The 27,620-nt window shown below is 50.2% G+C and overlaps 13 protein-coding genes across 13 annotated transcripts; 8 read left to right on the top strand and 5 right to left on the bottom strand.

Moving 5' to 3' along the window:
• Nucleotides 1-811: 811 nt before the first annotated feature.
• On the top strand, nt 812-2,044 carry M437DRAFT_55822 (G-protein alpha subunit; the record flags this gene model as incomplete). Its single annotated transcript, XM_041022940.1, has 4 exons — nt 812-929; nt 988-1,330; nt 1,381-1,639; nt 1,697-2,044. 4 exons carry the CDS (start codon nt 812-814, stop codon nt 2,042-2,044), a joined length of 1,068 nt encoding a protein of 355 aa, XP_040876745.1.
• An 857-nt stretch (nt 2,045-2,901) lies between these two features.
• On the top strand, nt 2,902-4,191 carry M437DRAFT_56083 (uncharacterized protein; the record flags this gene model as incomplete). The annotated part of the gene is made up of 2 exons (XM_041022985.1): nt 2,902-4,089; nt 4,156-4,191. 2 exons carry the CDS (start codon nt 2,902-2,904, stop codon nt 4,189-4,191), a joined length of 1,224 nt encoding a protein of 407 aa, XP_040876744.1.
• Nucleotides 4,192-5,464: 1,273 nt separating this feature from the next.
• On the bottom strand, nt 5,465-7,230 carry M437DRAFT_56161 (putative MFS transporter; the record flags this gene model as incomplete). The annotated part of the gene is made up of 3 exons (XM_041022998.1): nt 5,465-6,169; nt 6,230-6,959; nt 7,016-7,230. 3 exons carry the CDS (start codon nt 7,228-7,230, stop codon nt 5,465-5,467), a joined length of 1,650 nt encoding a protein of 549 aa, XP_040876743.1.
• A 1,712-nt stretch (nt 7,231-8,942) lies between these two features.
• Nucleotides 8,943-9,848, top strand: M437DRAFT_68696 (vacuolar ATP synthase proteolipid subunit; the record flags this gene model as incomplete). Its single annotated transcript, XM_041025157.1, has 5 exons — nt 8,943-8,959; nt 9,114-9,126; nt 9,292-9,421; nt 9,474-9,734; nt 9,787-9,848. The coding sequence occupies 5 exons, from the start codon at nt 8,943-8,945 to the stop codon at nt 9,846-9,848; spliced, it is 483 nt and encodes a 160-aa protein (XP_040876742.1).
• Nucleotides 9,849-11,073: 1,225 nt separating this feature from the next.
• Nucleotides 11,074-12,339, top strand: M437DRAFT_55974 (S-nitrosoglutathione reductase; the record flags this gene model as incomplete). The annotated part of the gene is made up of 3 exons (XM_041022974.1): nt 11,074-11,363; nt 11,420-12,066; nt 12,122-12,339. The coding sequence occupies 3 exons, from the start codon at nt 11,074-11,076 to the stop codon at nt 12,337-12,339; spliced, it is 1,155 nt and encodes a 384-aa protein (XP_040876741.1).
• An 825-nt stretch (nt 12,340-13,164) lies between these two features.
• On the top strand, nt 13,165-14,563 carry M437DRAFT_77831 (FMN-linked oxidoreductase; the record flags this gene model as incomplete). The annotated part of the gene is made up of 2 exons (XM_041026888.1): nt 13,165-13,554; nt 13,610-14,563. The coding sequence occupies 2 exons, from the start codon at nt 13,165-13,167 to the stop codon at nt 14,561-14,563; spliced, it is 1,344 nt and encodes a 447-aa protein (XP_040876740.1).
• A 364-nt stretch (nt 14,564-14,927) lies between these two features.
• On the top strand, nt 14,928-15,336 carry M437DRAFT_68693 (stress responsive A/B barrel domain-containing protein; the record flags this gene model as incomplete). Its single annotated transcript, XM_041025156.1, has 2 exons — nt 14,928-15,044; nt 15,109-15,336. The coding sequence occupies 2 exons, from the start codon at nt 14,928-14,930 to the stop codon at nt 15,334-15,336; spliced, it is 345 nt and encodes a 114-aa protein (XP_040876739.1).
• A 456-nt stretch (nt 15,337-15,792) lies between these two features.
• Nucleotides 15,793-17,372, top strand: M437DRAFT_55889 (terpenoid cyclases/Protein prenyltransferase; the record flags this gene model as incomplete). The annotated part of the gene is made up of 2 exons (XM_041022959.1): nt 15,793-16,460; nt 16,520-17,372. The coding sequence occupies 2 exons, from the start codon at nt 15,793-15,795 to the stop codon at nt 17,370-17,372; spliced, it is 1,521 nt and encodes a 506-aa protein (XP_040876738.1).
• Nucleotides 17,373-17,811: 439 nt separating this feature from the next.
• On the bottom strand, nt 17,812-20,103 carry M437DRAFT_68691 (uncharacterized protein; the record flags this gene model as incomplete). The annotated part of the gene is made up of 2 exons (XM_041025155.1): nt 17,812-19,832; nt 19,917-20,103. 2 exons carry the CDS (start codon nt 20,101-20,103, stop codon nt 17,812-17,814), a joined length of 2,208 nt encoding a protein of 735 aa, XP_040876737.1.
• A 1,844-nt stretch (nt 20,104-21,947) lies between these two features.
• M437DRAFT_14314 (uncharacterized protein) lies at nt 21,948-23,000 on the bottom strand (the record flags this gene model as incomplete). The annotated part of the gene is made up of 2 exons (XM_041018759.1): nt 21,948-22,665; nt 22,747-23,000. Coding segments are annotated over 2 exons (972 nt in total), but the record flags the coding sequence as incomplete, so codon positions are not given.
• A 310-nt stretch (nt 23,001-23,310) lies between these two features.
• On the top strand, nt 23,311-25,135 carry M437DRAFT_55835 (uncharacterized protein; the record flags this gene model as incomplete). The annotated part of the gene is made up of 4 exons (XM_041022944.1): nt 23,311-23,367; nt 23,429-23,560; nt 23,636-24,028; nt 24,080-25,135. The coding sequence occupies 4 exons, from the start codon at nt 23,311-23,313 to the stop codon at nt 25,133-25,135; spliced, it is 1,638 nt and encodes a 545-aa protein (XP_040876735.1).
• Nucleotides 25,136-25,202: 67 nt separating this feature from the next.
• Nucleotides 25,203-25,754, bottom strand: M437DRAFT_56148 (uncharacterized protein; the record flags this gene model as incomplete). The annotated part of the gene is made up of 1 exon (XM_041022996.1): nt 25,203-25,754. The coding sequence occupies one exon, from the start codon at nt 25,752-25,754 to the stop codon at nt 25,203-25,205; it is 552 nt and encodes a 183-aa protein (XP_040876734.1).
• A 791-nt stretch (nt 25,755-26,545) lies between these two features.
• On the bottom strand, nt 26,546-27,190 carry M437DRAFT_28691 (NAD(P)-binding protein; the record flags this gene model as incomplete). Its single annotated transcript, XM_041019144.1, has 1 exon — nt 26,546-27,190. A coding segment is annotated over one exon (645 nt), but the record flags the coding sequence as incomplete, so codon positions are not given.
• Nucleotides 27,191-27,620: the final 430 nt, after the last annotated feature.

Raw genomic sequence — 27,620 nt, 5'->3', positions numbered from 1 at the left:
GGGAGGACAATGATGGGTGTGCAGTGTATCCTCGAGGGAGGTGCGACGCTGCACGCGGCAGCAATTAGCGTGAGTAGACTCAATTTCTCCGATAGAGTAGAGTCGGGTTCACGTGGTGCAGATCACAACCATGCGGAAGGTGTGGATATGTATAGCTCTTTGTATCAGGCTTTTCCATGAACACAGGCTTCCACAATGGACTTGTCCAATACTTGATCGAGCGGAGCAGATGGAGCGATGGCGAGCGCGGCCGTACTCATAGGTTTCCTTTGAACGTGTAGCACGTTTCAGGTAGGCGTTGCATGGAGCATGGACAACGGCCAAGGGCCGCAGTGCACAGATGCATGGCCAACTAGGCCCGAACGAACAGAGTTAAAGCAAAGACCCCACTGTTTGATATGCAGGCTGCTCAAGAACGAACAAATACCACCCTCTCATATCTTGGACCGCCGCCCTTGCCGATTCCACGTTGCTCTGCCTCTCGTCCCGCCTCGTCACACCTGGCATCTCAGATCGCCTCGCTGTTATTCCTCTCGGTGCTCCTATTCATTCGTCAATAATCGCCGGCGCATCAGAAATTACCCCATACGACTGGTGTCTCGGCGGAGGATCATAGCTCTTAGACACAGACCCCGACTCTTCTTTTTGTCGCAATAACCACTCATCTCCCTGGCCTTCTGTCAAATTATCACCCTACGCAGCACGCTCCCTCTCTGATCCTCGAAATCTCAACCTGATCACGTCCATTGGCACACGGCCCAGACTACAACTACCCTATTCTCAAAGCCGCACTACAGATCGAATGGGCTTCATGTGTTTCGGAAGTTCCAAGCAGGACGACCCCCGCGCGAGGAAAAATGCCGACATTGAGAAGCAGCTGAGGGCCGACCAGAAGAAACAGGCAAAAGAGGTCAAGATCCTACTCTTGGGTACGTCGTCATACACAAACACAACAAGACAGGCAGAAATGCTGACATGCGACCTCAGGTGCCGGTGAGAGCGGCAAGTCGACAGTGTTGAAGCAGATGCGCCTGATCCACACCAAGGGCTTCTCACAGAGCGAACGTAGGCAATGGAAAGTGACCATCTTCAACAACCTGATCCACGCCTTCCAATGCATTCAAGGTGCCATGGAAGAGCATGAGGTCGCCTTCGAGAACCCACAAAACATCAAAGCGATGGAAGTCGTCTGCTCGGAACCGGAAATTGGGACTGATGATCCCATGCCACTAGATTGCATGCACGCTTTCAAGAACTTGTGGGACGATGATGGTGTGCAGGGTGCCATTGCAAAAGGTCACGAATATGCCCTGCACGACAACCTCGAATAGTATGCGCCTCACTTTCCCAGCATCAAACTCGAAACTGACATGACCACAGCTACATGAGTGATCTCGGCAGGCTCTTCGAAAAGAACTACGTTCCCGGAGACCAGGACATCCTGCGTGCACGCCTTAGAACGACAGGTATCAGTGAGACCGTCTTCGATACCGGAAACCTGACTTTCAAGATGTTTGACGTCGGTGGTCAACGCTCTGAGAGAAAGAAGTGGATTCACGTTTTCGACAACGTACAAGTCGTCTTGTTCCTTGTAGCCATCAGCGGTTTCGACCACGTTCTGGTCGAAGACAAGAATGGAGTGAGCTTTTACTGTGTGTCTGTGAGTATGCTGATCCCATGCTAACAGTGCGACTAGAACCAAATGCATGAAGCTCTGATGCTCTTCGAGTCCATTGCCAACAGTCGTTACTTCGAGAAGTCTGGCCTGGTGCTCTTCCTCAACAAACTCGATCTCTTCACCGAAAAGGTTTCCACAGGCCGAACACGCATTCGTGATCACTTCCCAGATTTCCAAGGCGGCAACACAGATGTGGCAGCAGGACAGAAGTTCTTCGCCGACAAGTTCCGCAACCTGGTACGGGACCCTACGAAAGAGGTTTACGTGCATGGCACGACGGCCACAGACACCAACCTACTGGAGAAGACGATGAAGAGCGTGCAGGACATGATCGTCCAACGCAATCTGCACTCGCTGATGTTGTGAGTGGACATCTCTTCGACTATTGCGCTTCGAACAAAGCACACAAAAAAGAAAAAGAAAAATACCACTTCCCGGATCTTGTCTATTGGACCAACCGGGTGGATCTTCCATTCATGATTCTTCACTTCGCGCACACTGCTTTTTATTCTGGTTCTTTGTTACACGCGCGCATAAAAGAGAACATATTCTGATTTGGACAGCACCTGAACTGAGAGAGAGGATAATTACACGACAAGAAGAGCAAAAGTTGCAATGACGCTCGATCGGAGGTCTTGTTTTGGAGATGGCTGTCTTTTTCCCGTTTATGATTCATCCGCTGCATGGTGAGCGACTGGTTATTGGGGATGTTTTGAAAGGGAGTTTGGTGCTTTTCGGTGGATATCCTTGAGGTTTGTAAGTGGGTTGAGCTTCTTTTAATGCTCCGATGGACTCGGAATGTTTTTCCTCTGGCAGGCAAGCACGATTGAGCGGTATCTAAGCGCTGGCTCCGGCTAGATCAATTGAACAAGTTTTGATTTCTCCTTCACACTCTATTCTTGATATTCTTGTGTTACAATAGTGACAGATGGTCGCGGAAAGAAGCAGCTGCTTACAAAAATGGTGGAGATTGGGAGTTCGCACCAAATTAGGAGACAATGTTGACCAATCAGTGGGCGGCGGAAAACGGCGGGCGGTATCGGCAGACGAGCGACGAGGGGCCCGAGGCGGGCAAGTCGGCCTTTCGGCTCCAGAAGCATCTATTGAGTAATGACCCTGGATGATGACAGCGCCAGACTTTTGATTCCGTCCGTCTATCTCGTCTTTCATATCTATCTCTTGTTCTTGCTTCTGTTCTCCTTCCTGTATACATCTCAGCGACCATGGCGTATCCCGCACACGCATCACCGGCACTACCGCCGCTCAATTCACCGCGCCCGCAAAATACCCAGCGTACCATGTCCACAATGTCAGAATACGACCTCGAGCACAACAAGAACGCCGAACCCTCGTCTTCCTCGTCCGTCAAGCCTGTCCCCGAGCCCACGTCTGCCGCACCGCCATTGGTATCGCCCTCATTGGATTCCGAGCCTACCAATCCCTCTTCCGACCCTGCTCAACCCTCATCCGACCCCGCTACTCAAGATGCCGAAGCCCACCAAGCCGAGCCTGCTGCCCCTCCAGCCTTGTTAGAAGAACTTCCCGAGGTCACCTGCGAAGTACGCGCCCGTATCCCTACTACGACCGGTCAAGAGATGTTTCTGCACCTCTACCACAACAATGTAGATAACAAGGAGCATCTGGCCATTGTCTTTGGTCCTCACATCCGCAGTCGCAGCCTCGATGCCCCGAGGGAGGGCGAGACAGAAAAAGACCGTATGATCAGAGGCGCATACGTTGGAAAACTATACCCGGGCCGTACCTCCAGTCGCTTGGATCAGATCAAGCAGGATGCTGGCGTTTCTGCTGCCCAAGTACCACGCAGTCCCACGCCTGAAGCCGTTACCACAGAAGAGAGACAGGATAGAGCTGTCAAGGTCGCCGAAGCACAAAACATGCCTTCGCCATTGGCGCCGTTGGTACGCATCCACAGCGAGTGTTACACTGGCGAGACGGTATGGAGTGCACGTTGCGACTGCGGTGAACAGCTTGACGAAGCAGCCCGTCTGATGTCTCTACCCTTCGACCCCACCGATGCATCTATTCCCTCGCTTGGTGGTGTAATCGTCTACCTTCGTCAAGAAGGTCGTGGTATAGGTCTGCTTTCCAAACTGAAGGCGTACAACTTGCAAGATCTGGGTCACGATACTATGCAAGCGAATCTCCTGCTCAGACATCCCGCAGACGCAAGAAGTTACGGCTTAGCAACAGCCATGCTAATGGATCTGGGTCTGGGCGGCGAAAGAGGTATCAGACTGTTGACGAACAACCCTGAGAAGGTGCGTGCGGTTGAAGGACCTGGAAGAGAAGTCGTGGTCAAGGAGAGAGTACCCATGATTCCATTGGCCTGGCAATCCGGCGGTAAGGAAGGTGTGCAAGGGCCCGAATTGGAGAAATACATTGGCACGAAGGTAAGCAAGCATTTCCAACTGACCGCTTGAGATATCGGTTTACTGACTTTTGTGTGTCTTTCGCAGATTGAGAAATTCAAGCACATGTTCAGCCCTGCTTGATGTCGTTTACGAGGAAAACCACGAACATACATGGCGCTTTTTACAGCATAAAAGGAGAATTTTGTGTTCATACAGTACAACATATACCCCACAACCATATCATTCAACATCGTTTTTCGAATTACATACGCACGAAATTAAGCCCAGGCCAATTCACTCATCATTGCATGCTGATCATGTTGAGTTCCCTGTGCTACATTGTTATAAAACGAGTAACTTTGTCTATCGACTTTCAACTCAACTGCCCTTCTGGCTCCGCTGATCGTGGAGCACCACATGGGCTGCGTCTCAAGCATTGGCAAAGGGGATGGTTCACATGGAGGATCAGGCTCGGAGTCTAAGAGCAAGAGTCAGGCTTCTGAACCACATCCTTTGGTGGTTCAATCTCAAATTAGATTTAGGAGTCTGAATTGACTGAAGAAATGCACAGTGTCGTTTAGGCTAGAGTTGAACCTGGAGAAAGGTGGTGGATCGAAGGCTCTCTAACGCATGTTACGCTGCTTCTTAGTACCATTGTCTATACTCAGAGCTGCAACTTGGATATGTTTATGCATAGGGAATTCTCGATCCGTTCCCCTGAACCCATGACCCTGTTGTGCTATGTGCCTAGCCCCATCACTTGTAGAGTCTCTCCTCCAGCACCAACAGAGATCGAGATTCAAGCTGTAGAAATGCACAGTATGTTCCAGGTCATAGGAGCCACCAGAGAAACAGCATCATCTCCAGTTTCTCACCATTCTAACGCAAGACCTTCGTTCCACGCAGCGCAGACGATGAAACTGTTGCAGGTCACTTGGCTAGGAGCACAAATAGGAACAGAAGGAAATAAAAAGCAAATATCTTCGAGTATACAAAACAAATTCGTAAAACAAAAATCGAACCTCACCAATCGGAAACAGATGTGTCCTGGCAGGCCCAAATGGGCGAACATATATATACATACACACACCTATGACTGTATGGAAATAGAAGGGCGGTCGGCAGCAAATTCATCGAAGGACAAGCAGATGGTTTCAATTAGCAGCAAATTCATCCGTGTGGCAGATTGTATGACGCGACGGAAGCACATGTATATCCAGTGAGACAAACGACCGTACGGATAATTGGAATGACCGAAATGGCTTAAAGTAGCTTGCATTCTTCGGGGGCAAAAGGCCTTCGATTCGTCATTAGGATATAATTCTACATAGTTACGGGAGTCTTCATGATTCATTAGTCGAAGGGGAGAGGATGCTGTTGTGACGATATGATACAGTAAGGGGCAGCTGGGATATCAAACAGTTTCTTTTCCAGCTTTCTCCGATTTCGCAGCAGCTGTCTGGTCCGCCTGGGCGGCCTGAGCCTTCTTGATGCTATGCATACCCATGCCCAAGCAAGCGACTGTAGCTCCTGCAGCTGCACCAGCGCCAAGATAGAAAACGTGATTGATGGCCATGTTATAAGCCTGCAGTACCTGAGGTAATACAGCCTTGGACACAGCGCTTCTCACTCCGGTAGCACCGGCCGCAAGAACAGTCTCGGCAGCAACTTCGGGTGCGTACTGTTTCAGTGCTGAAGAGAGTCCAGTGTTAAAAACAGTTTGTGCCAAAGCAAGGAAGATGGCTCCGCCAAACGTCTGCGAGAAGATGAGCAGTGACATGGCGACTGATGCCTGTGACTTGGGCAGCAGGTTTTGAACGGCGATGATGGGCATCTGGATGCCACAACCGCGTCCGACGCCACCAAGTATTTGATAGCCGATCCATTCGCCTGTGGAGGTTTGAGGGTCGAGCATGCTCAAGAGGCCGCTTGAAATGGCAGTGAGTATGCCGCATGCAATCGAGAAAGGCAGGTAATATCCGACTTTTCTGACCAAGACTCCAGAAACGATGACGAAGATCATTTGACTGATGACGCTGGGCAATAGATCCACACCACTCATTGTTGGTGAAGAACCTCGTACGGCTTGAAAGTATTGTGGAAGGAAGAAATTAAGTAACTATCACCCGGGGGTACAGTTAGCATGCACTCACGAAATTTGAGTTGGTAAATCACTTACCAGCAGAGAAGCGAATGTGAAGAAGACGGTCAGACAACTAGACCAGAATATGCGTCTCCGGACCATCGAGAAAGGGACCATAGCATCGTCACCCTTGAAGTATTCCCAGACCAAGAACACTAGAGTAGTTGCAGCACCGCCACAGAAAAGACCAACGACGGTTGAGCTGTTCCAGGAAAACTTAGTGCCACCCCATTCGAGTGCTAGTAGGAGCTGGATGATTGCAGGTGCGAACAGCGCGAAGCCAATAAGGTCTAGGGAGCGGAGGAATGCACCGATGATGAACTTCTTGCTTTCGGTCTTTTCAGGTCCAGCTGGAACAGGAGTGAAGCAGAGAACGACTGCGACAACAGCACCAACAGGGAGGTTGATGTAAAAACACCATCTCCAGGTTGCGTACTGGGTGAGAGCACCGCCAATCAAGGGTCCGAACAGGATACCGAGCTGATTGATGGCCATTATGAAGCCCATGTAAAGAGGTCTTTTCTCAAGGGGAACAGCAGCAGCAAGGATTGAGAGCGCACCATTAATCAAGCCAGCACCTCCTAGACCAGCTACTGCTCTTCCGACAATGAACATATTCGAAGAAGTGGCGGCACCACATAGCAAGGATCCGAGCTCAAAGACACCGAAGAAGCAAAGGAAGGTCCACTTGTAGCTGAATTCTCTGTAGATTTTGCCCGTAAGGGGCTGCACAGCACAGTTGGCGAGCAAATATGCAGACCCGTACCTGAAGGAGACAGAACGATTAGTATATATGTCATGGAGAATTCTTAACATGCGTACCAGCCAACGTCCTCAAGAGAGTGGAACCGGGTTGTGATCCTTGGAATTGCGGTGGATACAATAGATGTATCGAGCATCAACAGAAAAACGACGAGGACTATCGACACCAACACACTGAGTAGAGTCAGGCCGGTGATAAATTCTTCTTCGTTTTTGGACGGTGACGAGTCGGTTCTTGGCCCCTTGTCTATACTCGTTGTACTTGTGGCAGACATATCGACTTGTTGTGTACAGGTTGTTTTGTTTGTGTTTTGTGAACGATGCCAGGAAAGCATAGAGGGGCAGTGGCAGAATTGAAAGTTGCTTGGAAACACAGGATACGAAATGTCAGAAGCCTCGTGGACTGAGGTTATTCATATAAACATGTTCCACAGCGAACGTTTGTTTGGCAGACCAATGAGAACGGACATCGGTGGCTCAAATAAAATCCACCCGGGCGACCAGGCAGCTGTATTTTGGAATGCGCGGGCGTTAGTATAGCACGCTCGGGACCGAGCACAGCAGACGGGACCGACTGTCCATGGACCTACTCTTTCTGAGAGGCATGGGATTTCTAATGTCAGCGGGCCCGACTCAGACGGGTCCTGGTTCATCATCCTTCCCCTGAGCTTTCATTTTACTGGTTGAGAAGACGGAATGTTCGTGAATTTCTGCGGCAGGCTGACTCCTTCGTCGCTGGTGTCAGCCACGTCGGTGGTTCGAGTCGCCGGCGCCGACTACATACATATTAATCCTTCTTGAGTTCTCCTCTGAGAACGGAACAAGCACAAGTGCTGTCCTAAATCACGACTTGTTATTGGCAATCGAGATCCAACCGTGTGTGTCCTCAATTTGGTCGGGGGGTGTTGGAAACCACGCCATTGACTGTGACCGCTTTCCTCACAGCGTTATCATTGCAGTAGTACAAGGGGATCATTGACTGACGGCTTGTTACATGCTTGCCGGATACAAATTTGATATGAACGTAAAACGTACAGATCATCGTTGCTGTTGGCCTGTTGCTGTACCGTGACAAGCTTTCTTTGCTCAGCACGGACCGAAGCTTTTTCGATCCTCATGGATGCTCCATGGACGAATCTTTCCCAGACCTGTAGTGTTCGGCCTGAATTCATGTTGCACCTTCTGTATTCCTCTCATACTTCAACAGCACAAGCTGAAGAGATGAGAGCTTGAAACCGAGCTTGTTGGTATGTTCTCGTCCAAGGTCCATGTGAGGTGCCAATCACTGAACCAAAAGGCTTGGAGGACACTCTATATCCCTAGATGCAATTTGTCTCTTGTTTCTTCCGCTCGGTGTTTTGTGCTATTTGGAATACATACCGACTCGCTGACCTCGTAAACCGTCTTCATCCTTATGAGTGTCTCGAGTGTCGCTGTAGTATGCTTGAGCTCAAGCTTCTAGCGAAAAGCGTATACAATTTCATTTTTGTCCCTGACTGCTGCACCACAACACCTATGTGACAGGATGGTACTTGGGACGTATCCTATATCTCCCCAGTACGCAGTTCAGAGCCCATCCAGGACGCAGTACTACAGCATGGTGACGAACTGAGTGATACATTTGGAAGGACAGGGTCATACTCCCAACAAGATTCAGTGTCATCGATCTTGTAGTCCTGTCAGACCATCGCTCGAGGTCTATCAGATTAATTCCTATCAGCGTCATAGCAAGACAAGAAGGCGTGTCGTGGTAGAGAAAATGTGTTTGGCGATGATGAAAGTGTAGGTAGCTTTGAGACGGGACATCACGTGTGCCAAGCGTGGCTGTCTCCGACGGTCAACGCCTCGAGACAACCTCCAATCGTCACCGAATACCTGTTGCAAGCGCGCTTCCTTGGCTATTACATCCGCTGTACTCTCTGCTTCATCGCCTCCGCCTCTACAACCTCTCATTCCCGAGCAGATCCATCACACACATATCGCCAAGATGCCTTCCGATCTCTGGTACGTCGTCCCCTGGAGCTTGTTGAGCAGGAACGTCTGCGCCAAAGGTTATCGTCAACTTGCCTTCTAGGCTTGTTGCATATCCACAGACGTCTTGGGCAGCCCTCCAAAGTCCCTAAAAGCCTTTCAGAATGCTGACATGACTTGTGTATAGCCCCGTCTACGCCGTAAGTCTCGCGCGCCGCCTCCCATGTCCATATCAACACCCAAATATGTCATAATCCGCCTCCGCCCCCTTGCTTCCCAATCCTTATATTAGCCTGCGCTATCTCAGCAACTCCATCGCTATGCTTTATTCGACCTACAATGAACAGAAGCTTACGTATCTATAGCCCTTCTTCGGTGCTATGGGCTGCACCGCCGCCATTGTCTTCACCTGCTTTGGTGCTGCCTACGGTACCGCCAAGGCTGGTGTTGGTATCTCGGCCATGGGTGTCCTCCGCCCTGATCTGATCGTCAAGAGTCAGTGTTCCGACAGCATTTGATATTGGCATACATGCTAACCTCGCCACAGACATCATCCCCGTCATTATGGCTGGTATCATTGCCATTTACGGTCTGGTCGTTGCTGTCCTGATCTCCAACGATCTCACTCAGAACATGGCTCTCTACACTGGTTTCATCCAGCTTGGTGCTGGTCTCGCCGTCGGTCTCGCTGGTCTCGCTGCCGGTTTCGCTATCGGTATTGTCGGTGATGCTGGTGTCCGTGGTACTGCACAACAACCCAGACTCTTCGTTGGAATGATTCTTATCCTCATTTTCGCTGAAGTTTTGGGTAAGTCACGTTGCTGTCTCCATTCGATTCTCAAATTTGACATTGTGTCTAGGTCTTTACGGTCTGATCGTTGCTCTTCTCATGAACTCGAGAGCTTCGCCCGCCGAGTGCTAAATGCATTATCGAACTTGACATGCGCAGTTCATCGACAAGCCCATACGCGCATGTTGTACTCGATTAAGTCACATACCCTGCCATGACCGACTGTCAGCAGTAATTGGAGGGAACGATCGGACAAAAGAATGAATGCTAGAAGATGGAGTCGTGGGGGTTATCATGGTGGCAGAGGGCCACTCCAATTTTCCTTTGCCTTGTAACATTGTCTTGTGTTTTGAGGAGCATTTCTGTACCGTTGAGCGGGACGGTTGGCTCGCTGTACCTATCTAGAAGTAATGAGCCAGTACATGCAGTTTATCATCTTGCCATTTGTGTTTGCGGTTCAATAACTCGTGTTGTCTCACAGGTCTAGGTGTGTGGTTCTATCAGAAGATCCGGCCTTGGGCTCCGATGCATGAGCGCATTCATGCGTTTCCATGTGAAAGTCGACAAGGTTGTCGTGACTCGTTAATCTACACCTGCACTTCAATTTCATGAAAGTGAATCGAAGCAACACTCAATCATGACCACGTCATGTCTACAAGTAGTTTCATGTGCTCTTCATCTAGATGAGAGGAGAGAGCTGCTATTCCGAGTAGCTGCTTGCTCGCTCATGAACCTGCCCAACTTGTGGCACCTCCGCCAACCGCAGCAGCCAAAACCCTTGCCCAACCATAATCAGATCAAATTGGTAATGGGAGCGCGCGAGGGCTAGTCATAGAGTTCTGTCTGGCCGTTCCGACCCCTCTTGATATGGATATTCATGCCGGAAGGATGGGGAGTGCGGAACAGGCAACCCGTTCCGACCCCTCTTGATATGGATATTCATGCCGGAAGGATGGGGAGTGCGGAACATGTTGCCTGTTTGGGGAAATCACGTATAAAACAGCTTGGAGCTGCCTTCGCTTCTTCAAAAGCTGCAGCGTTGCTTTCTCCCTCTTCAATGTTCAAGAATATCGCTGCCCCCTTCTCTTCCTCCTCTCTCCATCTCTCCTCCTTCCTCACCTCGTCTTCACCATCCTTACGCACCCTTGCTCCTCCCGCCATCTTCCAGAGTGCCCGCAACTGCCGAAGAAGTAAATCCGAGCTATCTCCAGCGATCGGGACAAGTGTGACAGGCCCCTCCAAGCTACCCCGCGTGCATAATAAATCGACATCATCGGCCGCCCGTATCTTTCCCGCCCAATTTCTTCCTTCTCCTTCTCAACTCATTTCCCAGACATCTAAACACTCATACGCTACAATGTCTGCCGATACCGTTGGAAAGACCATTACCTGTAAGGCTGCCGTCGCCTGGGAGGCTGGCAAGGACCTCTCCATTGAGGACATCGAGGTTGCCCCTCCCAAGGCCAACGAGGTCAGAATCCAGATCTACTACACTGGTGTCTGCCACACCGATGCCTACACTCTCTCGGGCAAGGACCCCGAAGGTGCTTTCCCCATTGTTCTTGGACACGAAGGTGCTGGTATCGTTGAGTCTGTTGGCGAGGGCGTCACCAACGTGAAGCCTGGTGACAACGTTGTTGCTCTCTAGTGAGTTTCGCCGCATTCGTTTGACGTGAGACTTGGCCGACTAACTATCATTTCAGCACACCCGAGTGCAAGGAGTGCAAGTTCTGCAAGTCTGGCAAGACCAACCTCTGTGGCAAGATCAGAGCCACCCAGGGCAAGGGTGTCATGCCTGACGGAACCTCGCGCTTCAAGTGCAAGGGCAAGGACCTCCTCCACTTCATGGGCACTTCTACTTTCTCGCAGTACACTGTCGTTGCCGACATCTCGGTCGTCAAGATCACCGACAAGGCCCCCATGGATCGCACCTGCTTGCTCGGCTGTGGTATCACCACCGGATACGGTGCTGCTGTCATCACTGCCGGCAAGGGAGGTGTCGAGAAGGGTTCCAACGTTGCCGTCTTCGGTGCTGGTTGCGTCGGTCTTTCGGTCATTCAAGGTTGCGTCAAGAACGGCTCTTCCAAGATCATTGTCGTCGATGTCAACAACAGCAAGAAGGAGTGGGCCGAGAAATTCGGTGCTACCGACTTCGTCAACCCCATGGAGCTCAAGGACCAGACCATCCAGGAGAAGCTTATTGAGATGACTGATGGTGGCTGCGACTACACCTTCGACTGCACTGGTAACGTCCACGTCATGAGATCCGCTCTCGAGGCTTGCCACAAGGGTTGGGGTGAGAGTATCATCATCGGTGTTGCCGCCGCTGGACAGGAGATTTCCACAAGACGTAAGTTTCCTGGCCAAAAAAACTATCACGAGTATTCGACTGACAGAACCATTAGCTTTCCAACTCGTCACCGGCCGTGTCTGGAAGGGATGTGCCTTCGGTGGTGTTAAGGGTCGCACCCAGCTTCCCGACCTCGTTGACGACTACATGAATGGCAAGCTCAAGGTCGATGAGTTCATCACTCACAGACAACCCCTCGACAAGATCAACGCTGCCTTCCAGGACATGAAGGCTGGTGACTGCATCCGCTGCGTCGTCAACATGCGCGAGTAATCGAAAAGGACAAGAGCAAGAACGAAACACATCCAACGATATAACGATAATGCTTGGAGCTGAAACTGCTTGGTTCAGATGAAAAGAGCTAGATTGATTTGACGGCAGCTGTCCGTACATGCAACACTTGTAGATACCTTATTTGCTATATGACTCTTGTTCGAGAGGCTAAGACAAGAACAAACACTTTTTGGAGCCAAACTTCATTTCTTGATCCTCGAGTATCTTTCTGCATTCCAATGTGCTCTCGTCGAACATCGTGGTTGTTCACTTCCTGCCTCGGCGCAAATTCCACCGAGCATTACGGATCTATCTCCGACAAACACCGATGTATCGAATAGACCTAAACTTCCAAGGAGCAGAATTAGATTGAGTTACAGGCGCGTCGCTCCTGGCCTGAAAGACCATTCCTCAGGAACCTGCGCAACAAGATTCTGACCGTTGATAGCGAAGGTGATAGCAGATTCAACAAGTCGTCGCAAGCCATGTCCAAGTGTTTGTCAGCATTTGTTGATGGTCTCCACTCCACATTTTGCCGAGAATGCCCGGGGATTTCTCGAAGGTTATCGAAGGCAAATGACGTGCACAGTCAATCAATTCTTTGAAACTCGTTGATGGACTAACTGGTTGCCATTGGCACCGAGGCAACCCAGGCGAAAGAGCTTTTGTAAGCGTCGAGAGGGCACTGATACGGTGTGACGTTTCAACTAGTCCATTGGATGCCATAAGTATTGCAGTTTTCCCTTTCCCTTTCTCTCTCGATTCTCACATTTGTTTTGCATCTCAATACCCGTCTTTTCACCACACATACACACATCTTACAACATGGCACCTCCTCGCTACGAATCTGAAGATGTTTCGGCTGCCCCTCTGGGCCAGCCTCTGGAGTTTGCTTTCTCCGGCCGCTCGGCACCAAACAGATTCCTCAAGGGAGCCATGACTGAGCGCCTGTCATCATGGGACCCTGAGAACCTGCCTGCTCGTGGTGTGCCTTCTGAGGGACTCATCAACGACTACAAGAGATGGGGTGAGGGTGGGATTGGTTTGATCTTGTCTGGAAACATTATGTTTGAGTACGACCATCTCGAGGCTGCTGGCAATCCGATCATCCCTGTGGATGCTCCCTTTGAGGGTGAACGCTTTGAGAACTTCAAGCGCATGGCTACCGAGGGCAAGAAGCACGGTATGCTTATGGTTGGCCAAGTCTCTCACCCCGTACGTTACTGCTTCTCCATCCTACATGTTACTTGATGCTTACAATTTATCCAAGGGTCGCCAAGTCGAGAGCCGTATTCAGAAGACTCCCATCTCCGCCAGTGATGTTCAGCTCGAGGGCAACATTATGGGCATGACCTTTGCAAAGCCCCGTGCTGCTACCGAGCAAGATATCGCCCGCATCATCGAGGGCTTTGCCCATGCTTGCGAGTACCTCGAGAAGGGTGGCTGGGACGGTGCTGAGCTTCACGGTGCTCACGGCTACCTCCTCGCCCAATTCCTCTCTCCCACCACCAACAAGCGTACCGACAAGTACGGCGGCAGCCTCGAGAACCGTGCCCGCCTGATCATCGAGATCGCCAACGAAGTCCGCAAGCGCACATCGCCCAACTTCATCCTCGGTATCAAGTTGAACAGTGTCGAGTTCCAGGACAAGGGCTTCAACCCCGAGGAAGCCAAGGAGCTGTGCAAGATGCTCGAGGACAACAAGTTCGACTTTGTCGAGCTGAGCGGTGGTACCTATGAGCACCTCGCTTTCGGCCACAAGCGCGAGAGCACCAAGAAGCGCGAGGGCTTCTTCATGGAGTTCTCGGACTTGATTGCTCCTGCCTTGACCAAGACCAAGGTCTACGTTACTGGTGGCTTCAAGACTGTTGGTGCCATGGCCAACTCGCTCAAGTCTATTGATGGCGTTGGTCTTGCTCGTCCTCTGTGCCAGGAACCTCGCCTCTGCAAGGACATCCTCGCCGGCAAGGTCAAGGGTGCCATCTTGCAGCGTCCTGACGACAACAACTTTGGCATCACCAACGTTGTTGCTGGTACCCAGATTCGCCAGATCGCCAAGGACCAAGAGCCTATTGACATGAGTGATGAGAAGAACGAGCAGGACTTCATGAAGGACATGGGCGAGTGGGCACAAAAGATGTCAGAGGACAGCAAGATGGCCAAGTACGGTTACATCGATTTGACCTCTGCCACCGCTCTTCCTTACGGCGGCGCCTCCGTTTAAGAGAGCATTGACGATTTCTTCAAAGTTTAGATATATACGATACCCTTTTAGATATGCAAATACAATTGACGACTTTCTTCTGTACGACGCATTCTCTAGCATCCTTATCGTGACAGTTCAGGTCTTAAACATTGGTTAGCACACGAATTAACGGAAGTCGTTTCGCAAGCGTTCCTGGATTCGGCAGTGGCATCGGAGGTGAGGGGAAAGTGTAAGGTACGTAAGGCTGTTTGGTGAAACTCAACTGTTGGCGGAGAATAAAACCACCATGATGTCGCTGTCGACCAAGAATATCTTTTCTCTATCTTCACACTCAACTCTACCTCTCTTTCGCAGCTTCGTTACAACAAAGTCAGTTCGCAATATGGCTTCCGCAGCTTCAAAGCAGGTGCATCGCACCACCCTCTTCAAGATCCCGAAGTCGAGCGATGTTCAAGCTGTTCTGGACAAATATGCCACAATGGCTCAAGATGCAAAGAAGGTGTGTCTCCAGCCTCGTCCTTAGATGCATGACACGACAATGGCTAATACAAACGGTGGAATAGGATGGCAAGCCATACATCCTTCGATGCGTAGCAGGAGCAGCAGTCGACGATGCGAGAAGTCAAGGTTACACTCTGACAGCCCAAACGTCGTTCTCAAATATGGACGACATGAAGTACTATGACACAGAGTGCGAGGCACACGCAGCACTGAAGGCTGTGGCTAAGAGCAAGGTAGAAGGACCGCCGTTGGTGACGTACTTCGACAATGCCATCGGCGGATCTTCTTGAGAGTCCACGCAAGAAACAGGATAGCCTTGAAGGCTGGACAAAGAAAGGTCATGTCTCACGATTGGCAAGAGCAACGAATGGTATATACAGACGGGGTTTAGTCGGAGATAGCCATGGCCCAAGCTCAGGGCGCATGTGCTGCAGCAGCACGTCACAAATTCAAAAGATTCAAAGACCATCAACACACATTTACTGCATCTGCATCTGCATCTGGAGCGAGCGTGACAGCATCTTTGTTGCATCTTTATTGTTCTTTTACCGTGTCTGCATATCCTCTCCTGCAAAACTGGATAGCCCACACGCAACCAGACGCTTCCATTACTCCCTTCACCAGTGTCACATGCCTTGACAACAATACTAAGCCCACCATAAAGAATCCACTTCTACCACAACCACATGCCCTACAAACGCAACATCCGCTTCCCGACTCGCGATACCAACAATACTCCAAACACAATGTCTTCGGCCACCCAAGACCCACAACCCACCACCGCTCCCTCAGACCGCCTGGCTGAAATGCTAGATTCGTCCGCACGAATCGAAGAACTATCCTCAGCTCAAGAAGACGAAATCAAAGAAGCAGACGACGACGATGAGTACGAGACGTCTTCTGACAGCGACGACGGTCAAAATGTCCACCGCTGGCTCGGTTCAAAGGCCAAGCCCAACCTTCCCTTCTACTTTGCAGCTCCTGGCCCACTACGAGACACTCTCGCCACGTCAACTTCGGTCGCCCAAGAAAAGACAATGAGGGAGGTCTTGGATCTGATGACTGGGAATGCTCAGATTATGACTGATGTCAATGCATATGGTCTGCCACACCTCTTGAAGAACAAGCATGCTGCTTTCTTGCGCACGATACTGGGAAAATACCCTCCACCTTTCCAAGTCATGGATGCGAGTCGGCCTTGGTTGTTGTACTGGGCTCTCAATGGCTTGAGAACGCTGGGTGTCGACGTTAGTGAATACAAGCAAAGGTGTATTGACACTTTTACACCGCTCCAGAATCCAGAAGGTGGTTTTGGTGGTGGTCATGGTCATCTTTCTCATGCTGCCGCGAGCTATGCTGCCACCTTGAGTTTAGCTTTGGTTGGCGGTCTGGACATGATTGATCGGAGAGCCATGTAAGCATATAATCTTTCCCCTCACCTTCTTTCAGGACACTCGCTGACGTGAAATACAGGTGGCACTGGCTCGGCCAAGTCAAAAACCCCTCAGGCGGCTTCAATATGGCCGTCAACGGCGAACAAGACGTCCGCGGTGCCTACTGCTGCATGACCATCCACACCCTCCTTCGCCTACCTTTAACCCTTCCACCATCCTCTCCCGCCCGTGCAGCTGGTCTCGACTCATTCACCTCTAACCTCGGCTCCTGGATCAGCTCTTGCCAAACCTTCGAAGGCGGCCTCGGCGGCGCACCAGACAATGAAGCCCACGGCGCCTATGCCTTCTGCGTCCTCGCCTGTCTCTGCCTCCTCGATTCCCCCACTAAAGCCATCCCTACCTACCTCAACACCAAATCCTTAACCCACTGGTTGGTCTTCCGTCAAGCCTCCCCTGAAGGTGGTTTCAGCGGCCGCACAAACAAGTTAGTAGATGCATGTTACAGCCACTGGGTAGGCGGCTGTTGGTCTCTCCTCGAATCCGCTCTTTCCATCCCAGCCGGCAAATCCCTCTGGCACAGAGAAGGATTAGTACGCTATACATTGACATGTTCTCAAGCGAAAAAGGGTGGGTTGAGAGATAAACCGTCTACACGACCTGATGGCTATCATACCAATTATTCGTTAGCGGGATTGAGTGCCGCACAATACGTTTACACGTACAAAGACGATGTAGAGACCACACAAGATACAGAGGTGGAAGCATTGACCGCAGCATTCAACTGGTCTTTTGAGCGTCCTACACAGCAACAGATGAAAGAATGGTGTTTTGACGAGAAGGACTTGGTCGAACCCGTCCATCCTGTTTTCGTTTTGCCGTTTGATGTCGTGGAAGACGCGAGGGCCAAGTTTGCTGGGAAAGTTGGTTTCTAGAGCATCAGGGGTTGACAGAATCCGAGATCTCAGGAGTAGATCCTTTTTTTTTCTTTTCGGCATTTTTGCATTTGTAGCGAGTCTGCTTTCTCTTCTTCCGCGACAATAGATACCACCCACAATGATTATCGCGAACACAGTGTTGTTTCGTCCGCTTGTTTCTTCTTCGCATGTTGGTCTTGCAAGACTGCCTTCGCGACCTCGGCGTCTCTGCCAAGACTGTATCTACCAGCGTGAATGTTGGATCGAGAAAAGATGTTTGTTGGACGAATAGACTGTGCTGCTACAGTCCTGGTAGACGGACTGCATCACGGGATTTAAGATGAATACAGCCTCCTAGCTATGCTCCTGATCCCCCACAATGCTGATGGTCCTTGAATACACTTCCATAGCAAGAAACGCCCTGTACACCTTGCCCTGATGCCTGTCTTTCACATCTCTAAGCCTTCTTCTTGCGTCCATTCTTCTTGGCCGACTTTGGTTCTGCCTTCGTCTTCGACACTGGTTCTGCCTGTGGAAGTTCTAACGACTCGTCGAAGAGCAACTCTCCCTGGACGATACTGGCGCCGAGTATGTCCTTCTTGTACACTTTCTCTCCCTGCTCTTGTAACTTTGCAGCGACATCGTCGTTCTTGTCGGCACCGAGATATAGCGTGATGCTGCTAGTGTCAAGTTTCGAAAGTGGTCCAGTCAAAGGATTTGTGCCGCCAGCTTGCCTGATAATGGCCATGACATCGTCCCAAAGACCTTTCTTGTAGGCCAGGCGCTGCGCTGGCGTGATATAAATGACCTGATCGGTGAAAGTCTTCGTACGGTCCAAGTGTCTGGTCGCCTTGAGCTCCTCAGGTAGATATTCGGAGGTGTCTAGCAAAACTCCAGCCGCGACCGAGTGTGATACCCAATTGTCAGTGACAATCGTTTTGCCTAACGTCAAGCTGTGGAGCAATTTAGGTGTCTTTAGAAGCTCCCCCGGGCCTACACACAAGAAGTTTGCGCTTTTGATATCTTCAGTCTTGCTGACGCCATGGTCCTTGAGAGACTTCATAAGCTGATTTTTGTCCGTGATTCTGGTATTAGAATAGAGAATGACAGGAGGGTCACCGCTGTATTGTCGACCTGTTGATGGCGATCCAGCAGGAGCGCTCTCACTGTCAATGCTTTTGTGCCTAGTGGCAACCCGTCTGGAGATGGTACTGGGCGGGAGATCCTCATCCAAGCTCTTCCTTCGTGAAGAACTTCTAGTCGGTGCAGATCCTGTCGGCGTTTCTAAGCCTTTGCCCCGGCCTGAACTCCTCTTCGAAGCAGTGCTCATTGGTGTAGTGCTAGCATCACCAACATCGCCTTCAACAAACTTGGCGCGCTTGATTGACAAAGTAACAGAATCGCTGTCTGAGACCTTCTTTCTCTTCTTCGCCGCACTAGTCACCGACGGAGTCTGCTTGACACTGGCAACCGGATCTGACTCGACGGTCGCGGCGATACTGCCGGTCAAAGCGTTTGTTCTGTCTCGATCGTTCGTAATCTCATCATTGATGATATCGACTGGTGAAGCCACATGTTCGAGCACAGTAGCGGGCTCAGCAGCTGGAGGCTCAGCTTGTGGTTCTGGCAATATGGCTGGTTTTGCCGAGTCTACAGTCGAGGAATCCTTTGGAAAGTGGCCGGCAATGACATCTGATTCACGCGTCTTCTGCGGGGATGAAGTTGATGGCGGTGCTTGTGATGAAATGTTGTTCAGATTCGAGATGAGCTTGCCCACTTCAGCGGCGGTAAAGCTTTGGTCTTGCGGCGACAGAGTGTGCTGGGTCGGTACATGGAAATGGAGAGATTCAGAGGGTGAGTTGTCCGGCAGCTCGCCAGTGTGAACATCCGGCAAGAGGCTCGTTAGGCCATTGTCAGTACCCGCAGTATTTGCATGGGCTACAGGCTGGGGCTGCTCAGGATATGTTTCGTCCATGGGCAAACTTTCCGGAATGGTTGACTCGTGTTGAGACCTGATGCGGCGGCGGTTGGGAGTGTCCTTGACCACTTGTGACTCTCGGGTGATTTGGGGCGTCGGACTAAGATGCTCGCGGCTCGTGGAGAACAAGTGTTGGGATTCTTCAGCTGAAGTACCACGACGGGCATTGATGACAGGGTGGATAGCCTCATCGTCGGTTTCATCGTCAGTGTCTGCTTCCTCCTTGATCTCGTGCTTGATCTTGTGACCAAGGGCTCCCGGTCCTGAAGATTCGACCTGTACATGAGGGTCGTCCGAATATGGATCGAACACAACTTGGACGCGAGCATATGTAACTCCAAACTCTACCGTATCTCCATGGCGCAAGAGAATGCAGAATTGTTGTGTACCTTCAGTGAAAGGCAGATGAATGCGAGAATCCAGCCCATGGACGGGTGACGGGCCCACAATGAAAGTGTCGACAACATCAGAGCTGAATTGAAGAGCGCCTCTATCAAAGACTAATGATAGATTGATTAGCACCACAAATATGATAATGTGCGACAGGAAGGTGCATGTGATAGATGAGATGAGTGTGAACTTACTGAATTGAGAGATCCAGTCGCGTCTAGCCTGCGTCTCATCACTGTAATCAACGAATCTCCATGTGTCAGCGAGGGCAGCATCTCCATCTATGAAGACCGTTGCATGTGAATGTGAATTCACATCCTGTTTGCGAGAATCGATCTGCTTGCCACTATGGCTAAGCAGACTGACATGCCATGAAGGCATTGTGGTCCATGCCAGCAGCAGAAAGAGAAAGGAGTACTGTAGGATCGAAGACGCGAAGAGAGTGTGATGAATCGCGTAGGAAAGTTCAAATGTCGGTGGAAGACGCGATGGGAATCAAATGGTGACGAGAAGGGAAGGCAGCTCTCGCGACGAGTTGCCTCTGACGCGCATGTGAAAGAGCTACCCCACATTTTGATCAAGGCCTGTGGTGACCCTGACTGTACTTTTCTGGCTTTTGTTCTGATAGCACGTCGCTTCCATAATATCATCTTGTATCACTGTATCAAAGTTTATAGCTTGTGAATGCGTGTATCTAGGCCTTATTCAGACGACGATATCGATTCTCCAAAAGGCATCCTGATTCCGTATACCGTCTCTTCCCAGATTGTGTTTTTTGCGTGTCGACCCAGATCACTTTCTGACATTCGAGAGAGGATGCAGGATCAAGACTTGATACGTGTGTGGTAGGTGCTGGACCTGAAACGTTTTAGGTTGTCGACCATGATTCGAGGCAAAATATTGCGACTTGACTGTTGATACTCTATCATAACATCGTAGCAGCAGATCTCGCTTCCTAACAGCAGGAGTTACAATTTTTCGAGTCAATGTACCGATAGAACTTGTGGCAGTATCTGAGCGTTATGGCAAACTGGAAGGTTTATTACCTCCTCGTGTACTAAAGTACCGCATATAGCTATAGAAATGCATATTGATAATAGAAACAAGATGATGTCCACTGAGAGGCAACAAATTCTCGACTCTCTGTGAACATGTCTCTGCTTCCTAGAACAGCTGTGCCTTTTTATAGTCTATATCTTACTCTTGACTCATCCGGAGAGATGTGTTGAGCGATCCATCGTCAGACATATAGGACTTGCGACGAGTCCAAAGGGCAGGTAAGGCATTCGCGAAGGTTGAAAGCTCCGCAGAATCGATATATGATATGATGGAATGTTCCAAAGTGTACATGATCCCGAGAATCGTCCCAGGGGGAAGGCGATCCAGGTGACCTGTCGTAGTTGAATAGCACTGGCATCTGCAGATAAAGTCGCCCTCACTCAAGTTGCAGTACAATCGCTGCAACAGGTGTGAGCTTTGTCGGTGTTCAAGACCGACGAAGCGTCAGAGAAGCTCATAACAAAAATCACCATCAGTGCTCGAACCCGCGTTCTCTCGCATCCCATACAGTCGGCGGAAAGAAAATAGCCGAGAACTTTGGACCAGATCTTGTCAGACCCTTTCCAAACTCGACACCACCTCCCACTGCAGTACTACAATACTGCGGCTGGAATGATAATCAAACAGAAGGTGTGACTGTCAGGAGCAAAAAAACTGCTTACAGAAAAACCCACCCAAGCGCTTTCATACGTCGTGTTTGGTTCGCGTATTACTAAGAACGTAGCACGTGGCGTGGTATTTTTTTTTTGGTGAGCTTCCCAACCACTACACTAAAGGCGTCCCTTTAGTGACCAAACAGTGGAGAGTTGCCGGCTGGAAGGGTCCCAATTTTACTTGTTTATAAAGGTAGACTTGGTCGCATGCGCTGTACGTTATGGATCATGCGCGATAATGATCCACAGCAACTGGCGCTCGACCAGTGTTCAATATGATTTTGCATGTGTCTCGACATGGCCGCATCTGGGTTGAAGTAAAAGTCGGCCAGCTTGGAACGGACGTAGTCTCGTACACATCGATATCGCGTGTTTTAGGCGCAGGTCGACCCCTTAACTCGTATCTGGCCCTCAGCGATCCGAAGAATCAAGGTAGCAGTATCCGTGGTGCAGTCCACGTTCAAGGACAATTTACTCCTGCTGTTCTTGCTGCTGTTGCTGCTTTTCGTCTCGTCTTTGGTATAGATGAATCTGGTAGCGCATGTTTTCGAGGTCTATTGGGTACTTCAGATCCTCATCAGGCAGTCTGAACCATCTCGACTCGTCAGAAACCAGCTTTTTCCATTGCGCAGGCGTGCCCTTCTCTGCATTCTTCTTTGGTGACAACAATGTGTGGTCGAGTAGCCATTGCATAGGGTACTTTTGGGTAGCATCATTGAGTGTAACCGTAGAGTAGCTTCCAGGGCTGTCTACGACCAGCAACAGCGATCCTGAGCGCATCGAGGCTGTCAATGAGTATAACAATCTCTGAGTCTTTGCTACCGAGGTGCTGTACAGCTCGTTCAAGGTAAACATGATAGTAACAATGTCGCTGTTAGCGAGCAGATCATTGACTCCAGCAGCGTCGGTATCCAGGATATCTTGTTGCTTGAAGCGCACGTTGAAGACTTCTGAAGGGAGTACGGCCTTGTTGGCGGCTTTTGCAGCCGCGGAAGCATATTTGGACAAAACCGGAGGGGTGATGACGCCTTGGTGAAGATCTTGCATGACTTTATCCCATTTGGCAATGTCGATACCAAAAATGTCGAGTTTGGAGATGTCGGCGTGAGGCTTTTCATCAGATGCAGATGTATTGTCTCTCAGATGCTTGAGCCAGCCAGCAAAACCAACAACTTCAGCACCTGCTCCACCGCCTAGACAAACAATGTTCAGAGGCTTGGACGAGTCTGCACTTCCTTCCAGAGTCAATTTGGTTTTGAGTTGCTCTGATAGCTCCGATACATCCTGACTTGATGCCTTGGTATCAGATGACTTCTGATCAAGTAGCTCAGCAATCTCAGGAGTGAGGTCAGAGAAGATCTGCGCATAGCCCAATGCTCTGCTGGGGCTCCACCTCGCAGCATATGCCTCGAGATACTCATCTTTTCCAAAAGCAGTGGCAAAGTCGCGATTGAAGAGGTGGCCCTTTACTTCTTGCAGGACGTGTTCAATTTCAGCAGGTGAGCCCTTGTTGCATGCATCGCGAAAGACATTTAACAGAGATTGCTGGAGAGCAGTCGAAATGGCATTGTCTTGTTGATAGCCTTTCTCAATTGGCAGTGGGATTGGACCCTTGTTGTGTTTAGTAGCTTTCTGACGCTTCTGCGTCGGTTGCCATGATGATTTATCCCTAGGCATTTTGAAAAGTTTTGATGTATTGGTGTTAATGGATAGAGCAAAGATTTGGTGAGCAGAAGCTGCACAAGAAGCATCTCGGGCAAGTCTAGCCGAGGCGCGTCATGCCGAGCTGCTCAGTCGCAACACGAAGCAACACCCCTTTAGCATTACTACTTGTTCTTTCTACACAAAACATTTGATTTCTGCTAAGCAATACATCATGGCCGACGTGGATGACAAGGAAAAGGCTGAGAAGCTTGCCGCAGCAAAGAAGCGTGTACGTCGCCCGCACTACCATAAAATAACTAGCATCATCACAAGCTAAATCATGTGCACAGTTCGAGGAGTTGAAGAAGAAGCAGAAGGGAAAGAAGGGTGGAAAGAAGAAGGCAGACAAGGCCGATGCCACAGAAGAGAAGGACGATGCGACAGCAGAAGCACCAGCAGACGGCGAAGCACCTGAGGCCGAGGTTGATGCCTCTACCGAAGAGAAGGCTGCAGACACCACACCGTTAGACGCAGAGACAACAGAAGAGACAAAAGAGGAAAAGACGGAAGAGGCGCCTGAGGAATCTGCAGTCCCAGACGAGACTCCTGCCGAACGACCAACAACCGAGCGCAAACCCTCCCAGTCCGAGCAGTCACGACAGCGATCAGCCTCGTTTAGACAAAACTCTGGCCTCACATCTCCGAGCTTGTCCAAATCGCCTGCCCTCCCATCCATCAGTGCCGAAGACGAAGTTCAAGACATCTATCGCAAGCAAGCATCACGAATCGAGGAGCTGGAGAAGGAGAACAAGACCCTTCAGGAGACGCAGTCAAAATTGCAGAAGGTTGAGGATGAGCTGGAGCAGTTGAGAGAGAGCAGCGGCGATGTTGCCGAACTCAAGTCTAAGGCTGCCCTGGCCGACAAGCGACACGAAGAGATCGAGAAGCTGGTATGAAGCCTTGAAGAGGACACCATCTGTAGAGAAACTAACATACTACAGACCTCCGAGTTGACATCGGTACAGCGACAGCTCTCTCAGGCTCAGCAACAGGTAGCCGACAAGCGACGCAAATCCAATGCAAGTCCCTCGCGCGAGATTCAGGCACAATTGGCATCCAAGACATCAACCATCGAGTCGCTGGAGCTGGAGTTGTCCAACCTTCGAAACCAATACAACATGTCGCAGTCGTCTGTGACCGCCCACGAGGCCACCATCAAGGAACTTGAGCAGCGCGCCACTAGAGCCGAGCAGGCTGCTGAAGCAGCACAGAAAGAGATTGAGACATTGAAGGAAACGATCAACAAGCCAGTCGAGACAGAAAAGAACGATGCTGAAGATCCTGCTGCACTACAAGCAAAGATCACAACTCTGGAATCTGATCTACGCACCGCTCAATCGTCTGCCGACGCAGCGACCAGCCGCGCCAGCTCCCTGGAACAGAAGATTGAGACCCTGACAAAACTCCACAAGGATCAAACCAGCAGTCACGACTCCCAGATCAAAGACTTGACTTCCAAGCTTGCATCGCTGAAAACATCCCAAACGCCTGCCGCAAACGATACAGACTCCCTCACGGACGATGCTGACGACCTCGAGCGCGAACAATTGCACCAACGCATTCGCGACCTTGAAGCTGAAAACACCGATCTGCGCCGTGGCGTGTGGCGCGAGCAAAGGGCTGCCATGCAACCTGATATCAACGACGCATCACCAGGCTATGAAGACGTCGATCTCAGCAACCCATACGCTGCCCCCTCATCCACACATCGCCCACACGCCCGCACAGGCAGCAGCTTCCAGGATGTGCTACAAAGCGGTATCAGTGCTTTCACCGGTGGCCAAAGGAAACAATCGTTGGGTCTGCTGAGCGAGGAAGACTTTGACGAAGACTCTTTCCGTGTTGCTCAAGAAGAGGAGGGTAAGAAGAGAATCGAAAGAATCAGAGAAGTCAAGCGCGGATTGGAAGGTTGGAGAGGTTGGCGTGTAGATCTTGTGGATCTAAGAGCAGGTGGTCTAGGTGGTGGTGCAGCCACTGGTCCCATGTTTGAAGTATAAGGCGACGTCTTTCGCTACGATCGTTGTCAGAACCTCAAAACCGACTGATCACAACAACTTTTTGGTCTTACTCTCTTGATTCAATCCCGATCTCGTCTTTTTCTCTTTCGATCCCTCGTCTCATGATCTTTGGCTTTTCCTCCTGTTCCTCTTCATCCCTCGTACTCACATCTCCTAGCTCTCTGGTCTTGCCATGGCCTCTCTTGACGCTAAACCTCACCTTCGGTCTTTTGCCTTCTCGAAACTCCAACCCAAACACTACCACCAAACTCGGATCTTCGGGGTCCCCACACACGATTTTGAGTTTCATGATACTGGGATGATAATCTTGTTTCCAATGAACGCGATTCTTGCGAGCAGGTTTGATGGTTGACGAGCCTGAAGACGAGGAGGATGAGGTAGGAGAAGCGGCAGAGGGAGAAAGGTTCAGAGGCGAAGGTGGATTATTAGGATCGGGATCTGGCCTCGGGTGTGGATATGGTTTCGCAGCTTGCGTGCGAAGAGGTGCTGGTTTTTGTTCTGTGGTTTTTGGGTATGGTAAGAAGTAGGGATGCATGATGGAGATTTGCTGCTTTGTGCTAGGTGATAGAAAAAAAGGAAGAAGAGTAGGATAAGGCATTATATTGATATGAGGGTGGGTTTGGTGCCTTTTGCTTGAGTCATAAGAGGTGGGCTCTTGACCTTAATTATGTTGCCTCGTGCGGTGTGTGGAGGGTGTGTCGTCGCCTGCTGATGAAGTGTCTTGGATGTACCTTGGTGGTCTCGTCACGTGCTGTGGTGCCCACATGGATATTCCTAGTGGACCAAGAATAGAGTGTGGATGGACCCGTAAGCACTTTTGTCTGTAGTGGTTGCAGATAATAATACAACCGTTCGCGTAGATCAACAAGACCAAGTCTGCTTTGGTTAAATGGAGCAGGTACATACTCCCCGTGTACGAGTCGATGTAACGTGTAGCTATGAAAAGGCACAATACTATGATGAACCGGGAAGCTGTCCACTGAGAAGCGACACCCTATCGGCTCTCAATGGACATGCCTCTCCTTCAAGAACATTCATGCCTTTCTATAGTGTTCAAATTACCTGTCGCGGCAGGCGGAGTACGATAAAAGTTACGGACCTGAAAACACAGGGAGGGTATCAACTTAGATTGATCATTCTTTTCTCGACTTAGAAGTACTTGGCGATCAAGTCTCCAACCTCAGTCTCTGACAGACCCTTGACACCCAGCAGCTCATTATCATTCTTCTCATCCCACAGATTACCATATCCATCCTTGAAGATTGAGATCTTGATAAAAGTCACCATGGCAGCACCGACATTTCCATTTTCCTTGCTTAACTCTGCATAAGCATTCTTCTCAGCTTCTGCGAGATCGACATGTTCAGTCTCTGCTTTGAAATCGGGATTAACTTTTTGCGCGATCTTCAAGGCTTGATTTTGACTAAGAGCAGCGGTTTGAACGTAAACTCCACGGTTCTTGGTTTCTTCTGGGTGGTTGAGGATACCAGCGACAGCTTTGCCGATGTCGCTTAGAAGTGTGAAGCTGTGGGCACTGTCGCCGTTGTCGTTGATTTGTGTCTTGCCCTTTAGATTGACGAGCCAGCCCAGACCGATGCCCCAGTCGAGGAACAATCCAGTGGTGATAATAGTATAGCTGATCTGGTCCTGCTTTTCGCGAAGATACTGTTGCGTCTTGACTTTACCAGCGAAGACAGGCAGAGCACGAACTTTCTCATTGCCGACAATGTTACTGCCAAACTCTGAAGGGACGAATCTCTGTACGCCAGCAGCGATGGCAGCATCAATCAGAGCAGGCTGCTCTTCATGCTTGGGAATGGCTGAAATAAAGGCTTCTTGACCCTTCAGAGCAGATACTAGGGACTCTTGAGAGGAGAAATCGACTTTTATGACTTTGATTGCTGATGGTAGACCGGAAGTTTTGCCAGAGGATGTGAGAACAGTGACTTCGAAGCCTTGGTTGACCAACTCATTGACGATGGAGGGACCGAGGTTGCCGGTGGCTCCTGCGATAGCTACCTTCTTGTATGCCATTGTTGATGTTATAGTGTGATCGGATGCACGATAGTATATCGTACGCCTCCTGTGATAGAATGGATGAGAGGATGATGAGATGATGAGATAGATGAACCTTAGAGATATACAAGTGTTATATAGGTATGCATGTGCCACAATGAAAAATCACACCATACAACGTCTTTTCTCTTGATAGGCTTAACCAGTAGAGATATGGTAAGCAAGAACGCCCTCGTAGTACACTTTGTAAGCAACAAAGGCATGGTTGTAATGGCTGAGCGGGGCATTTCCGCTGGATTCGGTCAGCTTCATGCAACTGCACAGTCGTGAGATGGCGCGATCTTGCAAACGACCATCCGCTTAGCCAGCCCTGATGCTTAAGCTTTCTCAGCAAATTTACGACAAGCAGTGGACGATGACTCTCTATCTCTGATCGGTAGGCGAGGTT

Source organism: Aureobasidium melanogenum, assembly GCF_000721775.1.
Source record: "Aureobasidium melanogenum CBS 110374 unplaced genomic scaffold scaffold_23, whole genome shotgun sequence".
Taxonomy (NCBI): domain Eukaryota; kingdom Fungi; phylum Ascomycota; class Dothideomycetes; order Dothideales; family Saccotheciaceae; genus Aureobasidium; species Aureobasidium melanogenum.
This window is presented reverse-complemented; position numbering and strand designations above follow the sequence as displayed.